General features: G+C 40.9%; 1 protein-coding gene and 1 long non-coding RNA gene across 4 annotated transcripts; one reads left to right on the plus strand and one right to left on the minus strand.

Moving 5' to 3' along the window:
* Nucleotides 1-8,475: 8,475 nt before the first annotated feature.
* Nucleotides 8,476-20,569, plus strand: LOC109475869. 3 transcript variants are annotated; one of them, XR_002140578.1, is made up of 5 exons: nt 8,478-9,247; nt 9,617-9,749; nt 13,556-13,608; nt 16,044-16,146; nt 20,278-20,569. It is a non-coding gene; the product is annotated as an uncharacterized LOC109475869 (long non-coding RNA). The 3 variants fall into 3 exon arrangements; XR_002140579.1 differs by lacking the exon at nt 16,044-16,146 and having other exon boundaries at nt 8,476-9,247; nt 9,603-9,749; XR_002140577.1 differs by lacking the exon at nt 16,044-16,146 and having other exon boundaries at nt 8,481-9,247.
* On the minus strand, nt 13,982-15,836 carry LOC109475868 (homeobox protein Hox-A1-like). Its single transcript, XM_019776677.1, has 2 exons — nt 15,181-15,836; nt 13,982-14,743 (listed from the first exon to the last, which is right to left on the minus strand). The coding sequence occupies exons 1-2, from the start codon at nt 15,755-15,757 to the stop codon at nt 14,454-14,456; spliced, it is 867 nt and encodes a 288-aa protein (XP_019632236.1). The 5' UTR covers nt 15,758-15,836; the 3' UTR covers nt 13,982-14,453.
* Nucleotides 20,570-20,832: the final 263 nt, after the last annotated feature.

The raw sequence follows: 20,832 nt of genomic DNA on the forward strand, positions 1-20,832 counted from the left end.
CTTCCTTCTTCAAATTTTTACTGGTATCTTTTTTCGTCAGTCAAGCAAATATTAACATTGACTGGCGAAACACAAAATACCAGTACAAAAAAGCCCGATAAAAAATGCCTAAAAAATTGTCAACATAAGACGAAGCCTAAACCTTGGATTCAGGGAAAGTAGCTCAAGCCACCAACACCACTGTGGCACTGAGACATAATGGGCCATCAAGTAGATTTTTGTCCGTGTGACTACAAGTTGATCTCTCTCTCTCTCTCTGGCTATCACTAAGCCCAAAGTCTTCAGCTACCATATCGTCAATGAATGCAAGGATCCAATATAATGTCCTTGATCAATGTAATCCGGGGTTTTAAATTTTCAAAGACACGACAGATACATTGCTACGGACAATATGAAATTATAACTTTTCCAAACAAAAGAACACTGCAATAATCCATCCATCAAACTTGCCTTCAAGTTGTAAAAAGATATCTGTAGAAATCAAAATACAAAATAAACATTCCTACGTCAAAGTTATAGATAAAGACCGATGGTATGATGACTTCTGATGTTTATTTTTCCTGCATGTTCTATGGCGAACCTAAGCAGGAAATCTCCGCGCTACAAAAGAGGGATTTTCTGATGTTTTTGTAACTTAGCGCTGAATAGAGAGGACCTGGCGCCATGTTGAATCCATGGGATAGCCTGGGATTTCAGATTCGCGCTTCATTTTTTTGTCCTTTTCAAGTTTATATAACTATGCATGATATACAAAATGACTAATAAATTGGTAGGGTGGACGTACCAACTACTAAGTATCTGATACCAGCCTATACAAGAACAAGAAATAGTCATGCCTTCAAATAGCAGAGTTACGTATCAACCAAGAATTGAGGTGTTCAAAAACTCATATTTCCCAAGAACTATCGCAGAGTGGAACTCGTTGCCATCATCACAGTAAAGCTTACTAAAAAGCTTTCTGGTGATGATGCCCCTATGCTGCAATTAAATGTGCAAAGATTGCGTGTAACAAGTCGTTCGTGTAATGTAGCCAGCTACCGCCGCGCCGCGTGTCTGTGAAGCTGGTGTGTTACGCGGAAGGGCGGTTATACCGGCTGAGGTACAGATACAGATTACACGTTCAGTGTAGGAATGTAGATATCTACTATACACGCAAAGTTGACAAGCAAAGTTCTTCATTCACAACCACTTGTTAACAGGAGACGACGTTTCGATGACCGTCTATCATCAAGGCAATTATGACGCTAGGTTCAGGGTACAATTTCATGTGACTACGATGGTTGCTTTACGGCATTTTTCCGCCTAATAAAGATTACAGACTCTTGTTAAACATGTGGCTGTGTATAAAGATTCATTTATTCATTCATCAACCTGATGAAATTATTCACTGATACTCACAAAGTTATCTGAGTTAGGTTCGCATTCTTTTCATTCTTTTAGCACACACCAGTACATATATACCACTGTAATCTTACAGAAGAAATTTCGCAGACGGGTCGTAACGTTTTTTCATAGTTCGTATTGTTAAATAAAGTTTCAAACTGCCGTACAAGTTGTTATACAAAACGGGGTTCGCCACAACTCCGTCCAATAGAGAAGTCAAAATACGGACTTTTGCGTTTTTCTTTTTGAAAAGATGCTGTGAAGCGTCGAATCAATTGTCTTGCCAAAATATGGCAAATTTCAGACGTTTAATTGGTATATTTTTGATGAGGGTGAGGATAAACAAACTTTGATGACATTAAAATTCATTAAAATTCCTGAACAAACGTTTCACTAACAGAAAAAAATGTTGAAGCCGTGAAAACACGTCACTATGTACATGTGTAGGCTATCCCAGTGACAGTGAACCGTTGGGGAGACTAGAAACCGCGCCACATCTGTCTTTCCGTAACCTTTGACCCTGCCGTGAGATTGATGATAGGTCACTGCCATCTGCCGCCTTCACCTCTGACCCCACCTCCAAATATGGGCATACTGACACAAACATGTCCCGTATATGGGGGAAGCTTGACACAACTCCAAGAAGATCTCTTCCTACGAACGTTCGTCATTACATACTGGTACAACAAGCCTAATTTTTAAACTGAGTATTTTGTAGGACAGTATAGAGCATCAGAACTTGAGTTGGACATTTTTGACAAGCCAAGAACGCTTAAAAATTACATTTCTCGATTGTCCAGGCTTGCAACCAAAATTTATCAACCCACTCATAAAATACGAACAATTGTAATAATGTTAGTTCTACACGACGGATTCTCTATGCTTTGTATACTTTTAGAATGTTTTCTAGCGATAAAGGGTTCGATTTTCCGTTTAACTCTTTGTATAGTAGCTATGCTATTGTTGCAGTGAAGATAGTGGTACTAAGGACATTGTATTGGAGAGTCCTTGGTGATACAAAGCTGTTAAGAAATGAAAATATGTTTCACAACAAGTTGTTACGAGAAGAAATACTGTTTCAAGTTATGATTTCGATATGAATGGCCGTATGAAATAAACCATAAGCACTAAGATACAGCATTTCTTGTCATTCCTGGCCTCAGTAAGGACAACGTGCCACCGAGAGGGGAAAAGCAGCCAAAATAAATCTTAGTGACAGATGTAGAAAATACGTCATCAAAAAGACTTCTCCAACCAACCAGAGCTGACCTGAAACTTTTCCCTTGAGCTGATTGGTCCTGCGATCCCCTTCGCCACGCCCCCAAACGCCGGGACAACAGGCGTGAAAAATCTAATTTATCGTCCGAACATCCAAATATGGAAGGCTGAGAGGCTATTACTATTACAACTGGCCGCGTGCCAACCCCCCGCCCTGTAACCTACAACTGTCTAGTCGTAAAAATATACGGCACCAACTGTTTCAGCTACGCCCAGCGATTTACTACAACACACTGCAGACAAATCGCTCCATATCCCAACAATAAAATCCTTTGAAGTGCCACATATTGGTTTTGTAAATTTGGTCAGATTGGAGGAAAATTGTTTCGTCTTCAAAATATACGGTACCAACTGTTTCGGCTACGCCCAGCGATTTACTAGAACACACTGCAGACAAATCGCTCCATTTCTCAACAATAAAAATCCTTTCAAGTACCACATATTGGTTTGTAACTTTGGTCAGATTGGAGAAAAATCGTGTTTCACGTCCCAGTACCCAGCGTATTGTGATGCGGCGGGGCGAACATTTCAGCTGGCGATACAGTTGTAAGGGTTCACAAAGCCGGAAAATATCGGGTCTGTTTTGTTCTCGCTTTCCAAAAGCGTTGAAGTGGAAATTTTCCCATCGTCTGATAATGACGTTATCACCTTTAACACGTGAAGGTCACGTGCACGTCTACAATGATATGACAAAAACAGCACTTTTTGAAGTTGCCGACCTATTCAATAAATCATTTGTTTGAATTCTACATCTATCACTTCCAGGTTGTGCACTCTATACACACATTACTTTTACATAATGCAGCCATTTCAGAAGAATAATTGCTAACTAAATTATAAATAGATTTGTAATCGACAATGTCAATTGTGAGTGGTCAAGCCGGACGTGGCCTTAATTGACCCAACACTACTTAGCATATTTGTTTGTTTCGCCAACTGTTATTTCAAACCGAAACTATAACTTATAAATTAAACTCTGAAAGTAGGTTTATAACTAGCAATTACCATATATGCAAATCTGTTGCGTATAGTATGACATTAGAACTTTTGTTTCTTTTTAACCCTCTTCAAACTTAGGATAATCCATACACACATTTTTTCCGCCGACGCCAGTATGGAGAAAGGTTAAATAATTACAGGGAAACGTAAAAAAGACACCATAAGCGCTTTGAGACTAGCGCTAGCGCCCAGTTCTCTGCTTTTGTGGCATGAACCCTGTGCTAATCTTCGGATCATCTTGAAATCTAAAGATGTCGTCTATGGACAAAAGATTAAACATGACATAACTTCTAATCTTAAATCTAAAAAGGGAAAAAAAAGGGAAAATAAGTTCCAATCAATTAAAACAGGTAATTCTTTTTAAAGGTAAAATAAATTCCAATCCATTTCAGCGTCTAGACTTTAAAAATCGATTGCTGTATCCTTTTTTCTCTGTGGCGATAGACAGACAGACAGACAACAAAAAAGGAAGAACATAAATACCAACGGAAACTTAACAAAACCAGCGCGGTTTAAGAAAAGCTGTGCCATTGATCTGTTGGTAGTTGTTTGAATACTCCGGAGTTCTTAAGTCTGGGGTTGAATAGAGGAGAGGGGGTATCACTATCTTCATCCCCTTTCACGCTTCGCCCTGACTCGGCCGAGTACCGCTCTAATCCTGTCAACTGTAGGCGCTGAAGCCGAAGATAATAGCGGAGCTAAGGATATTACGGCTTCCCTACAATAGAGAACGATATTAATTGTCGGCTTAACTCGAGGGGGAGCAAGGGGAACGTATTGTTGTGTCGGTAGCTAGTGACAGGGCGCGTCTTCTTATGGAATTAAATCGACTGCGTTAATCTCATTAAATCGCCGGCAGAGCATCTTTAACAAACAAAAAGCTGATATGCTGGCGCGGGTTGGGGAATTAAATTCCCGGAAAAGCTGGCGCGCGCGCGTATTCCCGGAGCTCTTGTCAGGTCGGCAGTTTTCCCCCGCGTAATTGAGATTGAAATCTACCGAGCCCCTTTGTGCGAGAAAGCGAAAACATTTAATGAAAAACTCACACGTTTGGGAAACAGCCGTGTCAATTTCAATCACAGGGCACGACCGTGACCCCATCGCTATTAAGGTCATCCTTAATTAGATTGCGGAAATTCTGCCTGAGTTTCACCCGAAAGGTCATCGGTGATTCGCTAGCGGTACGGAACACTTGTTGAATAAAACTTGACGCCTTCAGAAAAGAGCACTTTGTGTGCTTAGTACACCAAAGATGTTCCAAGATATGTAAAAATGCGAAAGGAGGAAAATGCTTTCAATATATCCTCTAAAACGGCACTTTTTAAGAAGTTTCGTAAAGACTTTGCAGGAATTTTGCGGGGAAAAATTCCTTGAACTTCTTCCCATCTTTCATAGGCAAACCGACAGGCAAAGAAAACGTCATAAGTTAGTATTCTTTGTGAAACTAGACAAACCAAGTATTATAAAACCCATATGTTCGTACATCTACAACTACCTTAAGAAGCGAGAAGTTGAACCTGTACTTAATAGTTCACATCAGTCTGTATAGTGTATGTAGTAAGATATCACTAGTACTTGAAATTTAACTTCTGCTTTTTATGACCTGTACTTAGCTTGTACGAGTATAAACGCACAATAAATGCCTTTCATTCAGTATTTAAAAGCTACGTTTTGGCGTTTTTTTTAGTACAGAGGGACTTTCTCTTATGAAATCTACGGCAACTAACTGACATTAATTTGGATATTGATTGTGCTTCTTGTCAATCTTTACTATTACATTTTGTCTCGGTGTTTCTCTTTAAAGCACTTCACATCTCATCAAAGAGCATTTTAGGTTCCCTTGATCTGATCAAGGTTTTGCTCTGATTTTTGTAAGTTTTGTCATATCTAAGATTGGGTACAGATAATTTGTAATAAGAAGAAAACTTGTCCAGAAATCTCTACGTAGTTTTCCCCTGTATAACATAAGATTTCCTTTTCGCGATATTAAAGTATAAAATGCACATATAAGAGACTCTCAATAATGTTCTTTTTTATAAGTGCGACTTTTTGCGTCGCCATTTTGACTACGTAGTCGAAACCAACGTTAGCTAACATTGTGACGTGACCAATGACATCTCCCGACATAAACTATGTAGGAAAACATTGTCTAGTGACAGCTCCTCTGACCTTTCCACACCCTCCCCGTCACCCTGTCCATCCCAGCTCATTAATATGCATGACTACCCGATCTCATGACGTCACTTGTTTATTTCAACCCACTGCCCCCCCACACAACATAGCATTGACAGAGCGGTTTTTTAGCCAATTTCATACCGTTCTACAACATAATTAGCAAATCTAGAACGAAGATAGGATATTCAATATCTCCTTATATCAGCAGAGTAAAATTTGTATCGAAAATATTTACATTTGAAGATATATTTGGATAAATTTTTCGCTGGACTAGGACTTGTTGTTGACTCGGGGGCGGGGCTTGGAGGATGATCACGTGATTCTAATTTCTAGGATTTCACGCAGCGTAAATTATGTCATTCCTGGCTCCTTCAGGGCGTGGTTAGGAATAAAAAAAAACTCTTGTTAAATTTGTTGTATGTGACTTTTACTTTGAAACTATGAAAATATAATATAGCAGATATATAAAGACCATTTGAAGAGTGGAGCAAAAATGGAATCAACTTTAACATTTAAAAGTTTTGTTTCTTTGAAAACAATAAACTGTTTCCGCTGATTTCTACTTTAACTTTTTTGTTACTGTCCGTAGAATGCTTGAGATGAAATAAATCCATCAAATCTTGCCCCCAAAAGTGTCTAACCTGTGTTTTGATAGCCCCCTGTTCGTACACATCCCTGCAACGTATTGGAAAAATTAAAGAACAATAAGATTAAGTTGTAATCTTCTTGCTCTCGCTCCTGCTGAGTTAACAAGATTATCCTTCAACAAAATCACATTAAATCATTGAAAAACAAAACAACACCGCGGGGTGACCCAAAATTAATTGAGCTACTCTTATTACTCTTACTCGATATTACATTATTGGAAAAAAAAACATGGAAGAAGAAATCAAAATACATTTTTTTACTTCTTCTTCTTTTCTTTCTTTCTAAGCAATGACTTTTTCACCCCTAAAACTTTTGTCAACCCATCGAAACTCAATGGAGCAATTAATTTTACAACGAAAAAAATGGTCACTTTTACGAGTTGTGTTACTATGGACGAGGAAAGGGCTGTAATGAACCCGGTTTGACACATTAAGTCGTAAAACTTTTGTTTTTCTTGTAACTTTTCCCTTTTAATGGACCTCTGTGTCATTAATTATCAGTGATAATCACATCATAAAAGTATTTTAGTTAATGGAGTATATGATTGACCATTTTCACGGCAAATTTATCAAATTGAAGTTTTAATAGAATATAAATCCATTTCTGGCTTTTTTTGTAGTGATCATGTGTACTTACTAATATGTCTTCAATGTTTGCTAGATGAACTTTTGATATAGAGCGAAAAAAATAACGTATTAATCTCAATCTTGAAAAATAACAAAATACAAATAAGCTCGGCTGCGTTGGAATTCCAATTGGTTATGTATAATAATTTTTTAGTCCGTGAGGGACATATTTAAGACATTTGGAAACATTTCCTTTTTTTCACTAGAAGCAAAAAGTTATCAAAAACTTTTACCAAGAGAAATTTGGATTATAGGAATTGGCATGATCGCACAAGAGGTAGAATTGAGATGACATCGCTATAACAATGAATCAAGAAAAATTAGCCGTGAAATCAAAAAACAAAAGTTAACGACAAGAAATCCACACGACAACAAACTTCAAAAGAAAAGGTGACATTTATTAATGGTAACACAAATACGTCAAACACTAAATTTTCACTTAAAAAGTATCAGAGTCCACTTCACGACATTAAAAACTACCATTTTTCGTTTTTGAGCGAACGAAATATTTGAAGAAAGCCGTAAAATAGAGAAAATGCGCTCTTTTCCTCTAACTTTTTTCTGTCACCCGACTGAAAAACAACTCTATTTACTCATTTAATATTAAGTTATTCATGGCGATGTCGACCTCTGACCTTTTTCACAACTAAAAGTGTGAGAATCACACGTCTGGGGCAAAGTGGCCACTTATGCCATAAATACTTTTCCGCTAGCGCCTTGCCTCAATAAAACGCTTAACGCGTCGCGTTGTCTAGAACGCAACCTGCGTTTCAAATTGCCAAAACTGGCGAAAATACACGTTTTCTGATCAAATCTTCCGAAGGGAGACTTGAAGAGGAATTGGAAAATGATGTTTTTGAGGAAAAGTTATCTGTCCTGACGCCAGAAGGGAGACGAATGTAAACTTTACATCTGTGTGAAGCAGACCACACCGCATGATATACGAGCTGTTTCCGCATGCCGCACACACACTGGAGATTTATAACCCCAACCTAACTGCAAACCTTCTCATCTAATATAAACGTCTGGAAAACAGTATAACTTCTTCAAAAAAGCTCACTCTTTTAAACTTTTGTACACTAATTATAAAACGTTTGACCTTTTTTTATCTATCAGGATTTGGACGACTTTCTTGAAGTAAGACATGTGTGGTAACTAGGCGGCAGTGTTAATTACAGGTCTTTGGCGCATGTATGCGATGTTTGTGTCAATTACAGAAGTCAGACCGTGCAAACAAGGGGGATAAACAAGACCAGAGATTGCGCCTCTGGTCTCCGCCGATTGTTGGCTCGGCGGGCGGAACCACACGTCCAACAAAAAAGGGCTTCCGAACCCAGACACATAAATTTTACAACCGGCGGGTCGCCTTTGAAAGGAACAGGACGGGGGTGTTTGCTGAGAAATTAGGGCGATTCAATTAGCGGGTTTGCGACAGGCATCCGCAGATGTCTGCAGTCGGGAATCTGTCGCGCAAAACTTCGCGTTTGGACGAGGAATGTTTCAAGCAGTCCTACTGTTCTCTCAAGTTGTCTCGTTTGAATCAAAACAAGCCCAAAAAAGTAAGAAAAGTCGCCCTCCATGTGTCCACCCGACCTAATATAAATAAAGACGCCCGCTGTCGGGAAGAAAGTAGCCACTATTGGTCCGATGCTGGGTAATTGAGTTTTATGGCTTCAACTTGTGAGGTTGCATACGTAATGAAGTGTCACAGTCTGGAAAGTTTTCCTCGCGTCAGTCGGTGTCCACGTTCCGTCTGTGTGGCCTCAAACTTCCAGGAATAACCGCTCTGTTTTACATTACCGTCGGGTGTAGATACACGGACTTCTTTCAGGACCCGCATTGTGGGAAGGAAGGACTGACGGTCGGAGATGTCGGGTGGGAAAAGTTTTCTTTACACCCGTAGGGGACTTCTTAGGACTGTGTCAAAGACACGCAAGTGCGATTTGAGAGGAAAAGACAACGCCGCATTTCTACGTAAAGCGTGTCTTCTCATCTCAACGGAGGGATGTCGGAAAACTTCGGCGGGTGAGGAGAAGTTTTCACGCGGTCGGAAAGTCTGAAAGTTCCCGTTGCTGGCGGAGTTGGTAACCTTTTGAACTTGGATTGACCGGAGGTTGGCAGGAGTCTTAGGGGACATGGTAAGTTGTCCATATTCATATCTAACACGCCAGTGGTGTTTTGCGTCTGAATCGCGATCTTCTCCCATGTGTTGTACTACATTGTTTGTGATCCATTCGTCGCCCATTGTCTTACTCACATCTCCTATTAGTCCTAATTCTCCGCGGTCATGTCTGGAAACTTGAAAGCGCCCCGCTATCTTTCTTATGCGGGGAAAATTCATGAAAAAACTACACGGCGCCTTTGTCTAGAAGTTGCTGCACTTTGCATATGGTAGAAAAAGAACCTGTAATTTTGTTGTAAAAGTTGAATTATGACCCCCATTTTTTCCAACCGTCTAGTTATTACGGCGTGGTGAATGACTACATTTTAAAGTCTGTCTGTTTCAGAGGAAGGCACGGGTTTGGACGTGGCGGGCTGGTGCCGTGAGAGTGAAGGGAGCTTCTCCCAAACGTCCTCGGCGCTAGACCGTACCTCACGCCGTAAGGATTACCACCGAGGGCCCTTAGAATTTACCTTGAGGTCAGTACCGTTAAGTGTTCCCATGTCGCGTTAGAGATGTCACTTCAGTCTGGCAAGAACGACTAGAAAGAGCACAGAGGGCCGTCTAAGTGGTGGACTTTTCAAACGGCGCCTTTTGACTCCAAAACACGCGGAACGAACTGTCACTTGGCCATTTGCTAGACCCGTCCACCAACCACTTAGAAGTCGGCTGGGGAAATATTAGCTTTTGCATAGCAAACATGGATATCTGTAGACATTAGGGCATGAAAAGTGTTCTTGTTAAATTTGATTTTCGGCCCGTCTACCTTTTTCTTTGCCTCCAAATCGGTAGGAACGCATCCAAACGGTTGGTAATGTGACTTCAAAAATGAAAGAGCGCACAAGAACGATGTATGAGATGGTCGATTTGTAGCGCTTTGAGTGTTGGAAAATTTTGAAATTGCAAAGCATTTCTACGAGTACAACATGTGATTTGTTCATTGTCTTCAGGAAAACTTGTTTCTTAATCCTGTTAATTTGAGACCTTTTAGTGAATGGAGATGGCCACAAATTGCCCCTTGTGTGACGGCGATGTGAACAGAGATATCTATGTCCGTCTGTCGCCGGCACATTTGCCTGACAAACAGGGGACAGAAGGACAGTTTTACCGGGCGTTGTCTTGCGACATCCATGTTTTTGTCGCGATTTTAATTTGAACTAGTCGTATGGATGAGCGCGGCGACATAAAACGCCGCACGTCCATTGCACGCGCCGACTTTGATCAAGCCCTGTGTAATTCCATTGTCTATATGGATCAACCCGCCATGGATACCTGAGCGCTCGGGGACTCAGAATGGCTTCCTCACACAGGGGAATACACACGTAGTCTTGAAATTAAATTCTCACCAAATTTGTCCCTAAACTGCCCAAAATTACTCCAACACCACAAAAGGGTAATTTTCGACAAGTTGTAAAGCTGTTATGTTGTTGAACAAATGGAGAAATTGCGTGAGAAAGTCGAGCTGTAGTTGTGTAGTGTGTTAACAATTGCCCGTGTCATGTGCGGGTATGGTAGTGTACGCAGCCCGCCTTCCCCCCTCGTCTTGCGATGGGCCTGTCCCTCTTTTGGCCTGTAGTGAACTCTGAGAGCGAAAAGGGAAACCCCAAGCCCAAAATAAACACCAGAGGAAGGCTTCCCCCCCACTCAACCCTGTCAAAGAGAAATTGATGACTGTAGGTCGAGAACTGAAACCTTACGTGTCAAGGGTCAAACGTGAGAGCATCAGTTATACTTAGACAATCGCTACTACAATATGTCAGAGTCTCGGTACTGAAAGGTCGCCCCGTGCCGTGTTAGACTAGAACTTGAACGGTAGCCAAGTCGCCAGGCGGGCTATCTGCAGGTGCACGTTACGTGTGGCTGTATGAGAGCGCCTGGCACTAGACAGCTACTTGTGTTACATACAGATAAAGGTGGCAGTCTCACGGGGTTTCCCGTGCACATCTGCTACCCATGTACTATGTACCTGTTCATGTTCTTATCACTCATATGTAATGAGGCTATACGCAGGGCCTGGGATGGATGGAAATTTAAGTTTTTTTTCCTCCCGAACACTGTGAACTAACACTGCGCTAGCTTGTTGATGTTTATTATGATGTTGTGATGTTATGTAGTAGTAAATATTGTACATGTTGGCACGCCTAGGGCGGGGCGTGTGCAGAGGTTATCGCCTCTTGACCTGGCCTAGCGGCCGGCACGGGTATTGAACCCGCCGCCCTGTAACACCAAACACTCCGTTAAACGAGTGCTATTTTTTACTACTAACATTTTATGTAAGTTAACCTGATACACGTTACTTGTTCTATAGCTGGATATACGCCAGCGTGCTGGGCTACCCAGCTGCCTGCTTACAGCAGGATTTATCACAACCGTGATATGATTTTCCAATTTAGTCGTTAAAACGACATATTTTATCATAGGCACGTTGCCCCCGTCACTTAACGTAAGTCGGGCGGCTGATAGTATTATGTCGTGATTTATGACTTGTGTGTTTAACGTGCCATTGCCTATGCACACTTACATGCTTTGTTGTAGTTTATGTATTTCTTAACGATGTATTGATGCAAAGCTATTGGGCCTAACACATCTTTAAAAGGGACGTTAAAAAATCGCCCAATACGCTGTCCCAGTTATGATATAATCTATGTACTACTAACACTTATGTTACACCGTAACCACTTGAATACGTTATTGTAGATAAACCAGTCGGCAAACATGTGCTTGAGTTGTAGTGCTACGCGCACTCCTTGTGTACTGTTGCCCCTGGTTTTTAACACTTAGAACAACATTGTGGCTTTAATTGGAGGCTTTAAAAGGCTGCTTATACGCTCTTTGATAAGTCAAACTCCTGGCCACAGTGTCTAAAAGAGCGCCCCAGCCTTCCGTACTATCTATTATGTGCCTTCATTTGTATTGTTTGTCAGTTGAGCCATTCATACGATGCTTACGTATTTACGAGTCACTCTAGTTTTTCATCTAATTAGGTCGTACAGTGAACACGCCCTACTATCGGGTGGTGTCTTGTTTACACATCCTAAGTATGTTTTCCAGCGTAGTTGTGATGTTTTAGTCAGAGTGAAGTTTTCTCACGACAACATCTGCCCCCAAGAGTCGAATAGTTTCATGTTTGCGACGTTGTTTTGTGCGGGGGCTAGAGCTGTGTCAATAGTGGTCCGGTGGCTATTATTTAGATTGTCCACCGTAACGGCCACTATTGAATATTCCGGGCTGACCGGAGGATGACCCCACGAGTGTCAGTCGCTCGGAACGTGTTTCTGTTGTTCAAGCTAACAGCAGCACTGTGCAAAATGCACGGCCTCGGGGCATGTTGGGGGGCTCCATGTGGCCAACCTTAGACCGTAGTGTTGTCTGTGTTGTGAGAATAGATTACAAGTCGGTACACCCGGCACGTTATGTTGATTTTCACAGCGACTTTCTGTATGCGTGATGTGATATTTCTTGTAGTGAGTAATGTGGGCCATATTGCGCGGCCCTGGAGTGCCGTACCAAATCGGCTATTACCCAGTGAGGGGTGGAAATTCTCACCTCAAATGTATGATCACATTTACTAACCCGTATGTCCCGCATCTTGTGTTTTTTTATGTTGGCCCATTGGGCTTTATATTGCGGGTTTAGCTTATGATAATGCACAATTTAACCCACGTATTTATCATAGCTTGTATTTAGTGTTTTAAATGATGTATGATGTTAATCCAGGGTGTACCTTTCTGTACCGAGATTTAAAGACTTTGATACATATTTTTTAAAAAATTCAATACACACACTGGACTTATATCTGTGTGTATAATAAATCATTTCCAATGTTATACTTTCTTCCTCCCACGTTTGAAAGCAACTCCTAACTTTCGCGAGCCAAGCTTTGGAAAAAGGCCTTATCCCAAAGCCACTCCTTTTAAATTTGAGATGAAATAAAATTATTCCTAATATTTTCAGCAATTTATGTTGATATGAGAACAAAGAAGTTTTGCCAAGGAAGCACCAAGCGCGACGAAGCCATTCTGTGCTCACTGAAGAGTTTGATCTGAATTGATTTAGTTATTTAGAGAGGAGTAATAGCTCCTGAGTAGACGTTGATGAAATTATGACACCTCTACACGGGATGTTAGATAATGTAGCAGAGCTTCTCTAGTCGTCCCAGTGCTCTGTGTCTTCAGATGTAAAAGATTTTCACGGTGGTAAAGATTAACCAGTCCTGTTCGCCTGCATGTGTCAGTCAAAGCTCTCTCCTCGTGCTAACTATATTGTCTCTCACACTCTCTCACAGCAAAGCTGCTCTGGGACCCCACATGTGCTGCTGTAGGAGTCCTCTCTTGTAAGGTACGTATAAAAACAAGACAGGATCCCCTCCCCTCACATCAAACATGTAGGAAATATAAAAGTACAAGTCAGAGGCTTGTTACCGTCACCCCATGACCTGACCTTCCCAAAGTCACAGCAATTAATAATGTTGTACGTTGATACCTGACAAGATAGGTCACCCTGCTACAATAACGGAAGCAACCTCGTTAGCACAGCCACATTTACCAACCCAGCTTACAGATTAAAAGTCACTTTAAATTCTCTAGTTAGCTGGTAAGTAGTAGCAGACACTTGCTGTAAAAGTTATAGAGGATAAAGCTATCATGATAAAGATAAAGTCTAATCTATGCACCATCTCTGAATAAATATGGTAAAGGAAAACAAACAGGAATATCTTAATATGCGATTGCGATTTATTTCGTTTTTTCTCTCTCATCAAGAATTCACTACTATCTTAGTGATTTTGGCTCTAAGAAACATACATAACAATACTGTGCTTGGAGTCCTGCCGTCAAAAACATTATTTTATATCACAAGCCACTGTACAATCGAACCTTCACGAAAGAGAAGTCTTGAAGTTCGCTTTGAGAATTTTTACCCTGTTCTCCGATTCTTTGATTGTTAAATTATACTTCTCGAGATATGTACACAAGTCTACATCCCTCAACTCTTTCATCATACAAACGTTCTTTCACTCATACAAAGTAATAAATAACGATATAAATATAGACAGAACCAACTTGACGATATTTCTCACCTGTATAACTTAAAAAAGAATATTCCACAAATGACATGTGAGTTCTAAACGTGGGGTGGGGGGTTTGGAGGGAATGGAGAAGAATGTTGGTATAGTGAGTTCAGTCTTACGTCGACTTGGACGGGCTATCTGCTCCGGCCGGTGACCCACCACTACCCGGGGTTGAGAAGCCGTTCTCTTTCTCTCGTTTCTTCTGTTTCATCCTACGGTTCTGGAACCAGATCTTGACCTGAGTTTCGTTGAGGTTGAGGGCGGCGGCGATCTCGACTCTCCGTGCCCGCGTGAGGTACTTGTTGTAGTGGAACTCCTTCTCCAACTCCGTCAGTTGTTTCGTCGTGAAGTTGGTCCGCCCGTTGTTGGGTCCAGAAGTCGTGAAACCATACTCCCCGGGCTTCCCTGGAGTAAAACACAACACCAAAACTTCACCTCACAACAAGAACCTCTACTCAAGGTGCTAAATCTTACCAGGAAACACCGAGAAATTTTGGGTGTGCTATCAAATTTTATGTAATCGTAATTTCATGCATAAGGCAGGAGCCCCGTATTAGGCACAGCTTGCTCCACCAAGGCATGGACGGTTTGTAGTACAAACACAACTTGTAAGCTGTCATACTTAGCCAAACAAAAGCCAACGTCTGAATACAAATGTTAGAGAGATGTAGTTAGTACGACTGACGAAGTCTTGGTTACGCCGATGGTTTTAGACCGATACTACGAGCGAGAACAGTCGGGGAGGCACACGCGCCTGGTCCGTAAACATGTGCGCGCGGCCCCGCTGACTAGGGTAGTGGTAGCGGAGGTTTGTAGGGCAGAGTAAGGACAGTTGAACATACCTGTTCTGGGAGGGTTACGCTTAAGTTTCATCCAGTCGTATGTGGCAACAGGGGGTGACGGGGCTGGGGGGTTACAGGTCGTGGAAATCATGGGGTCCTGCCCCGTGTGATGGTGCATGTATCCGTACTGTGAGTCCAAGGGTGGCGGGGCCACTGTCCCGTTCATTCCTGAGTTGTACGACGAGTAAGACCCGGCGAGCTCTGCCCCAAAACTCCCCGAGTACATAGCAGCGTGGTTGTTCGTCCCGTAACCATTGCTCATGTGGTGGCCGCCAGGATGAGGGTAGTGGTTATACGAGTACGACGTAAAATTCTGCGGGTCGCTGTTAGGCATGATAACCGGCGGGTCGTAAGGCGACGGGCCCGGTACGGGGCCTGGCCCTGGCCCGGCCGACGGCGGCAGCTGCCCGCTCGGCCCCATCGTAACGTGTCGGTCAACATTGTTCATCGCGCACGACTGGTAAGCGGGGACACCGTAGTCTTGGCCATAGCTCCTCGGGGAGCAAGTGTTTTGGTCGCCGTTACACAGAGAGTAGTCCACGTACGAGTTCATTCTTGCCGTGTCCATTTGCTCCATCTGTCAAGCAAACGTTTCGATTTCGCCTGTCGAATTTGTCGATAAATGGTGCTAAATTGCTCACTTGCTCTTCACATAGCCTGACACTGATATGGTTACTTTGTTACCCACGTGACAAACAGCGACCAATCAAAACAGCCAGAGCCTATTTGGTATGTTTATCAAGGTGATCCATCACCGAGCCTGACATCTAAATCACTGATGTTAAATTTATCAACCTAGGGCAAACCAGTCGCAAGCCGGTAAATTTTATGCCAAGTTCAGTGATTGTGCCGTGATTTTCCAGCGGTATGGGCTGAAGCGTACTGTAAAGGAGAGACGAAAGTCACCGGGACAGAGAGGACGGTCTCTCGGAGGACCCTACCAACGCTCCGGCCTGTATTCTACAGGTAAACCCCTTTTTTTCAGGGCTAGAACTCTGGCGACGATAGAGCTAGGTCTTGATCACGATCATTGCATCTTCAACAGGAATGGGGGAGGGCGGTAACCGTATAACAACTCCCGACCACTTCTTGAAATTTTTACAGCTTCTCTACAATATTCAGATAGTACTTTACAACTTTCAGGACTGTATAGAGTTGAACAGAGTAGCGTCAGTTTTTTATTTGAGTCGCATGAGACCAGGATTTATTAAATATTTGCTGTATCCCAAGCTCTTGTATAAAGAGGCTTGCGGTCATATCGACAGAAAGGCTTACCGAAAACTGACTCGTGTTTGGGACGTTAGTGGTTTGTTAGGAGCAAGAAATCAAGCTGGGAAATAGTCTAAAAGTTGGACCACTTCTTCTGAATGTTGGGAGGGATTTGTCCCCAAACAGGACAAGATTCAGGGGATCTGGTTGGCCGATTTATGCTCGAATCATCGCCGCCATTACAAGGGTCGCGTGAGGGGTCACCAGTACTCGGCCTGCCGAAGACCCTACTACACGTTGGCCACAAAACAACACGTTTCAGTCCTTTTTACCACGAAAAGTCCAAACTTCTCAACCTCAGTCAGAAATTAATTACGTTCCTTTGATCCCTGAAAAAAGTGTTACTTTGGGGTTGGCAAGCTTTGGGTCGGGCACATTCATGCATAATTACGTGCGGGTTGAAGTTTTGCATGAAAAAGCTGTGGTGGAGATTCGGTAGGCCTTTGTGACACAGATCCTACCGCCCAAGGGGCTACAATTTTCCCCTCACCAACCATATCCCGCTCTCTGTTTTAAAATGTCAACCGTTTCCTTCAAACACTCCCCCAAACCGTCCTTCTAACGCTCTTTCTACACCACACCAGCTGTGGATATCTTCCTACTGCAGCGAAAACCTATGCATGCTTTCGCAGTATGCATATTGTTACAACAACTCCAGAAAATTCACACAAAAGTGCAGGCTTTTTTTTTGTTCCTCTGATTTGCAAATGTTGATAACAGCAGAGACAATTGTCTAAACTCACACCAACCCGCCACGAATAATAGGCGACAACGAGTTGTCGATCTTGTTAATTTTCCCTCACTAAACAACCTTGTAATACACAAGATAATTCTTCTCTTTAGCTGGCGGTGATACCAGGGTAGGCTCTACATAACAAAGACTAAAGTGCTTCTTTCGTAACCGCCGGAATCTTGAAACACTATTATTTATCTGATAAACTAAAAACCGCACGCTGCCTTTATTCTTCCCATAAAATGCTCAAATATGCAGCAAGTAAATCCTACAAATTTTCAATTGTTTTTCGCACAGGATTTTGTTGTATTATCATGAATGGAATGCTTCTATCATACAAAAAAGGGCTAAAAATTGTATCAATTCTTCTGCACTTTTCCCTTAACTAGGTTTGAAAAAGGAGTTTTCAAGTGCTAATTGACATAACACCCAGAACAACATGCAAGCACACGTTTTATCAGTGTGCATTGATCTGATGGTACTGAAGAAAATTACGTTTGTAATGGGTGGCAGTATACATAATTAAGTAAGAACAGATTCTTGAATACAGAAGCCAATAAGATCACAATGTAACCGAGAGCTTGATTCCCTTTTACTCTAATCAATACAAAAACTAGTACCAACGTTTTTCAGACTTAAAATTGTAGAAAACCACGCACTTGTAGACAAATTTGTTGGTAAAACAGAACAGTTCAAATTTGAGCACAGCTAGAAATATAGTTTAAAAATATTAAGAATTCTTTCGAAACAAAACAGAATTAATACAACGTCATGGCTTCACGTAACAAGTTTTTGTACCATAATCACACAGATCTTTTTTACCTTTCCATGTATTTTTGCACATAAAAGGCATGAATTTTTATTTTCCACACGATTCCTTGTAGACTGAGTGAAAGGCACCCCTCCCCAGGTCTGTCCATGGCCGGTTTCCCTACATTTCTAAAGGAATTCTGTATTTGTTGATATTCTAAACACCCCCATGTGTTCCCATGTGCCTGGAAGGCTTGAAAACAACACGTCGGCCGACCTTATTGCAAATATTGAGATCGACATGGCTTGAACTCTGACATGACCCTAGTGTCGATAAGACCTGCCCGGAAGCGAAGTTGGCCTCAGTGCTGGTTAGAAAATGTATTCAGCCGGCCATGCTTCATTTATTTCACTCAACCCGCTACCCCAACTTCCAAGCTTGCAAAATTCATGAAGTAACAATCCCTTTTCAAAAACCTCAGAATATCGCTAACTTATTCACACCTCGCATAAGGATGTGAGAGTTTGAAATATACATTGGGGAATATTTTAGAATGTTTTTGTGAGGTGTTTCTGGTAGCTCTCTCCCCAGCTGTCCACAGTGTTGACATGTTTTGGTGTCTACTACACACACGCCTGTGGTTCAGAGTTCGCCACCCCCGTTTGAGGTTAGGATATATGGCAGACTAGGTCAAGTACAATGCCCCTGGAGTCATTCGCAGGACGTCACCAAGTGTAGTAGAGTTAGATGAATAGCTATACCTACACCGATTCGTCTGGGTCACTTGCTACAAACGTTCCAACAATGAGTCGGCGAGTGTCGATCTGTGGAGCGATAGGAGAGGGTGATAGATGGGGGAAGGGCTCACGGTCGACAGTGTTTTGGCAGCTAACGGGTGTGTTTGTTACCACTCAGCTGTGTACGGGGTTTATTATGCCGCCATGTGCGCGGGCAGCCGACCACGTTGTGAAAGTGTGTATGGTTGTATTATTCCCTTACCAAGAACGTTTCAGTTAAACTCAAGTCACCAATTTGAACCACAATAGAAAAAAATGTAAAAACAACACTTTGCAACATGCTGGCTTGTCAGGAAATTAAAATCGCTATAGTAAACATAAACTGAACATTTGAAATTTTAAATTTGGAAAATAAAAGACTGTATAAGGTATCATTTTTGGACACCAATTTCAGTTGGATTACAACATAGTTATGAGTTGGATACAGGATATCCTCTAGTGTAGTATGGTTTGCATGAAATTACGGTGGCACACGTATTCTATCTCATGACCAATTCAATTGCAAATTTAGTTTCTGTTATAGACAAAGGTGTTATACGTTGTAGATCCTAACATACTATCAAGAGACTAGTTCTTTTTTGAATGTATAACGGTCGTCAAGTAACGCATACCTAGGCGCCATATTGTATCTAGGTATTCTTGCTTCCAGGTTTATAATAGCTTTTGTTACCCTCGCTTAGGTATGTGACCAAATACAATATTCCAAAAAGGTCAGCGCATTTCTGAGTTTAAAAAAATTATCATCATTCGCTTCTAATTTAGATACACATTTCTCACATGTATAAAATTGAAACCAATCGTAGGTTAACGTTACAGCCTCGAAACTTTAAAAAAAAATAACCTAAAACTGCAAAATAAATTCTCGAATTATTTGATTGTAGGACAAATTTCATTGAATGATTGGTAAAATTTGTGCTAACTTTGAAGGTACAATTTTTATCAATGTTCTATTGTGTGTACGGAACAAGTCCAGCCATAATTTGAAATATAACCTACTATTATTGATAAAGTTTCGCATGGTTAAACCATGTAAAAGGCAGCATTGTCTGGGCTTTACATATGTTCCCTTTAGAAAAAAATATTCATAATGTTATGATAGCTTCCTGCTACTTGATGTAATATGACATAAAGGTGTCAAAATTGTTACTGAAAAAATTGCATATTATACCTACACTGAGCATTAACATCGTCAGTCAATTTATAACTTCATTCTAATCACTTAAAACAGTTTAACGACAATAAATGAAATAATTTTGTAACAACAATTTTTGTATTGTTACACTCTTACAAAAGTAAATGTTTGACCTCTCGAATTCAATTGAATTTTTTCTGCATTCAAATATTCAACATTTTTTCTGAAATATGCATTCAAATATTCAACATTTATTCCAAAACAGAATTTTTTAATTTTTCTTTCAGTGAAATAATGAAGTTTTCCTACACCTATTTATTATGATTAACACATCCATCAATGTTGTCAAGACAAGTGTATTGATTTATTGACTACATTATTGATCATAACAATTTTGTTTTCATGTATTTTTCAGGTCACTTGGTGGAGTGTAGCAACCTGGCCGCACTGGACATCCTTGCTACAAGCACTACTACAAGCAACTGGCTACCTGGACATTATCATATCTAAATCGTACACTATATATCTATACAGAAAACGCTTTGAAAATCATTTTTTGAAAATCCTGTGTCCATCAGCTTCATGATTTTTTTCATGTTCTATTTTGAAAAAAAAAACTTATTCAAAAATGTATTCCAAATTATATTTCCAAGTAAGAAATCCTTTGTAAACTCATTTTTTAAAAATCCTGCCTCCATCAGCTGCATAATTTTGAAGAAAACGTATTCCAAATTAATTTCCAAGTATATGCCCCATCAGCTGCATAAGAAAAAAAAAGTATTCCAAATTATATTTCCAAGTATGGCTGAAAAACTTGGAACAAATGGAATTGAAATTGAATTAAAACAAGCTTTCAAAAATACGTTAAAGTTTTTGTTTCCTTTTTATTAGATCTATTTAATTACAAAGTAATGTCAAAAAAGATAAGTACCCATATCTCACATCGTTTTCAGAGATTTAATATAAAAGC

The sequence above is a fragment of the Branchiostoma belcheri genome, unplaced genomic scaffold (assembly GCF_001625305.1).
Source record: "Branchiostoma belcheri isolate BF01 breed outbred unplaced genomic scaffold, Haploidv18h27 scaffold35, whole genome shotgun sequence".
NCBI lineage: Eukaryota > Metazoa > Chordata > Leptocardii > Amphioxiformes > Branchiostomatidae > Branchiostoma > Branchiostoma belcheri.

Bases quoted from the DNA above. Each gene is read 5' to 3' on its own strand.
- LOC109475868 (XM_019776677.1), bottom strand. From the start codon at position 15,757: ATGGAGCAAATGGACACGGCAAGAATGAACTCGTACGTGGACTACTCT. The intron at 14,744-15,180 runs GTATGTTCAACT...GTTTTACTCCAG, and splicing joins GCGTAACCCTCCCAGAACAG to GGAAGCCCGGGGAGTATGGT.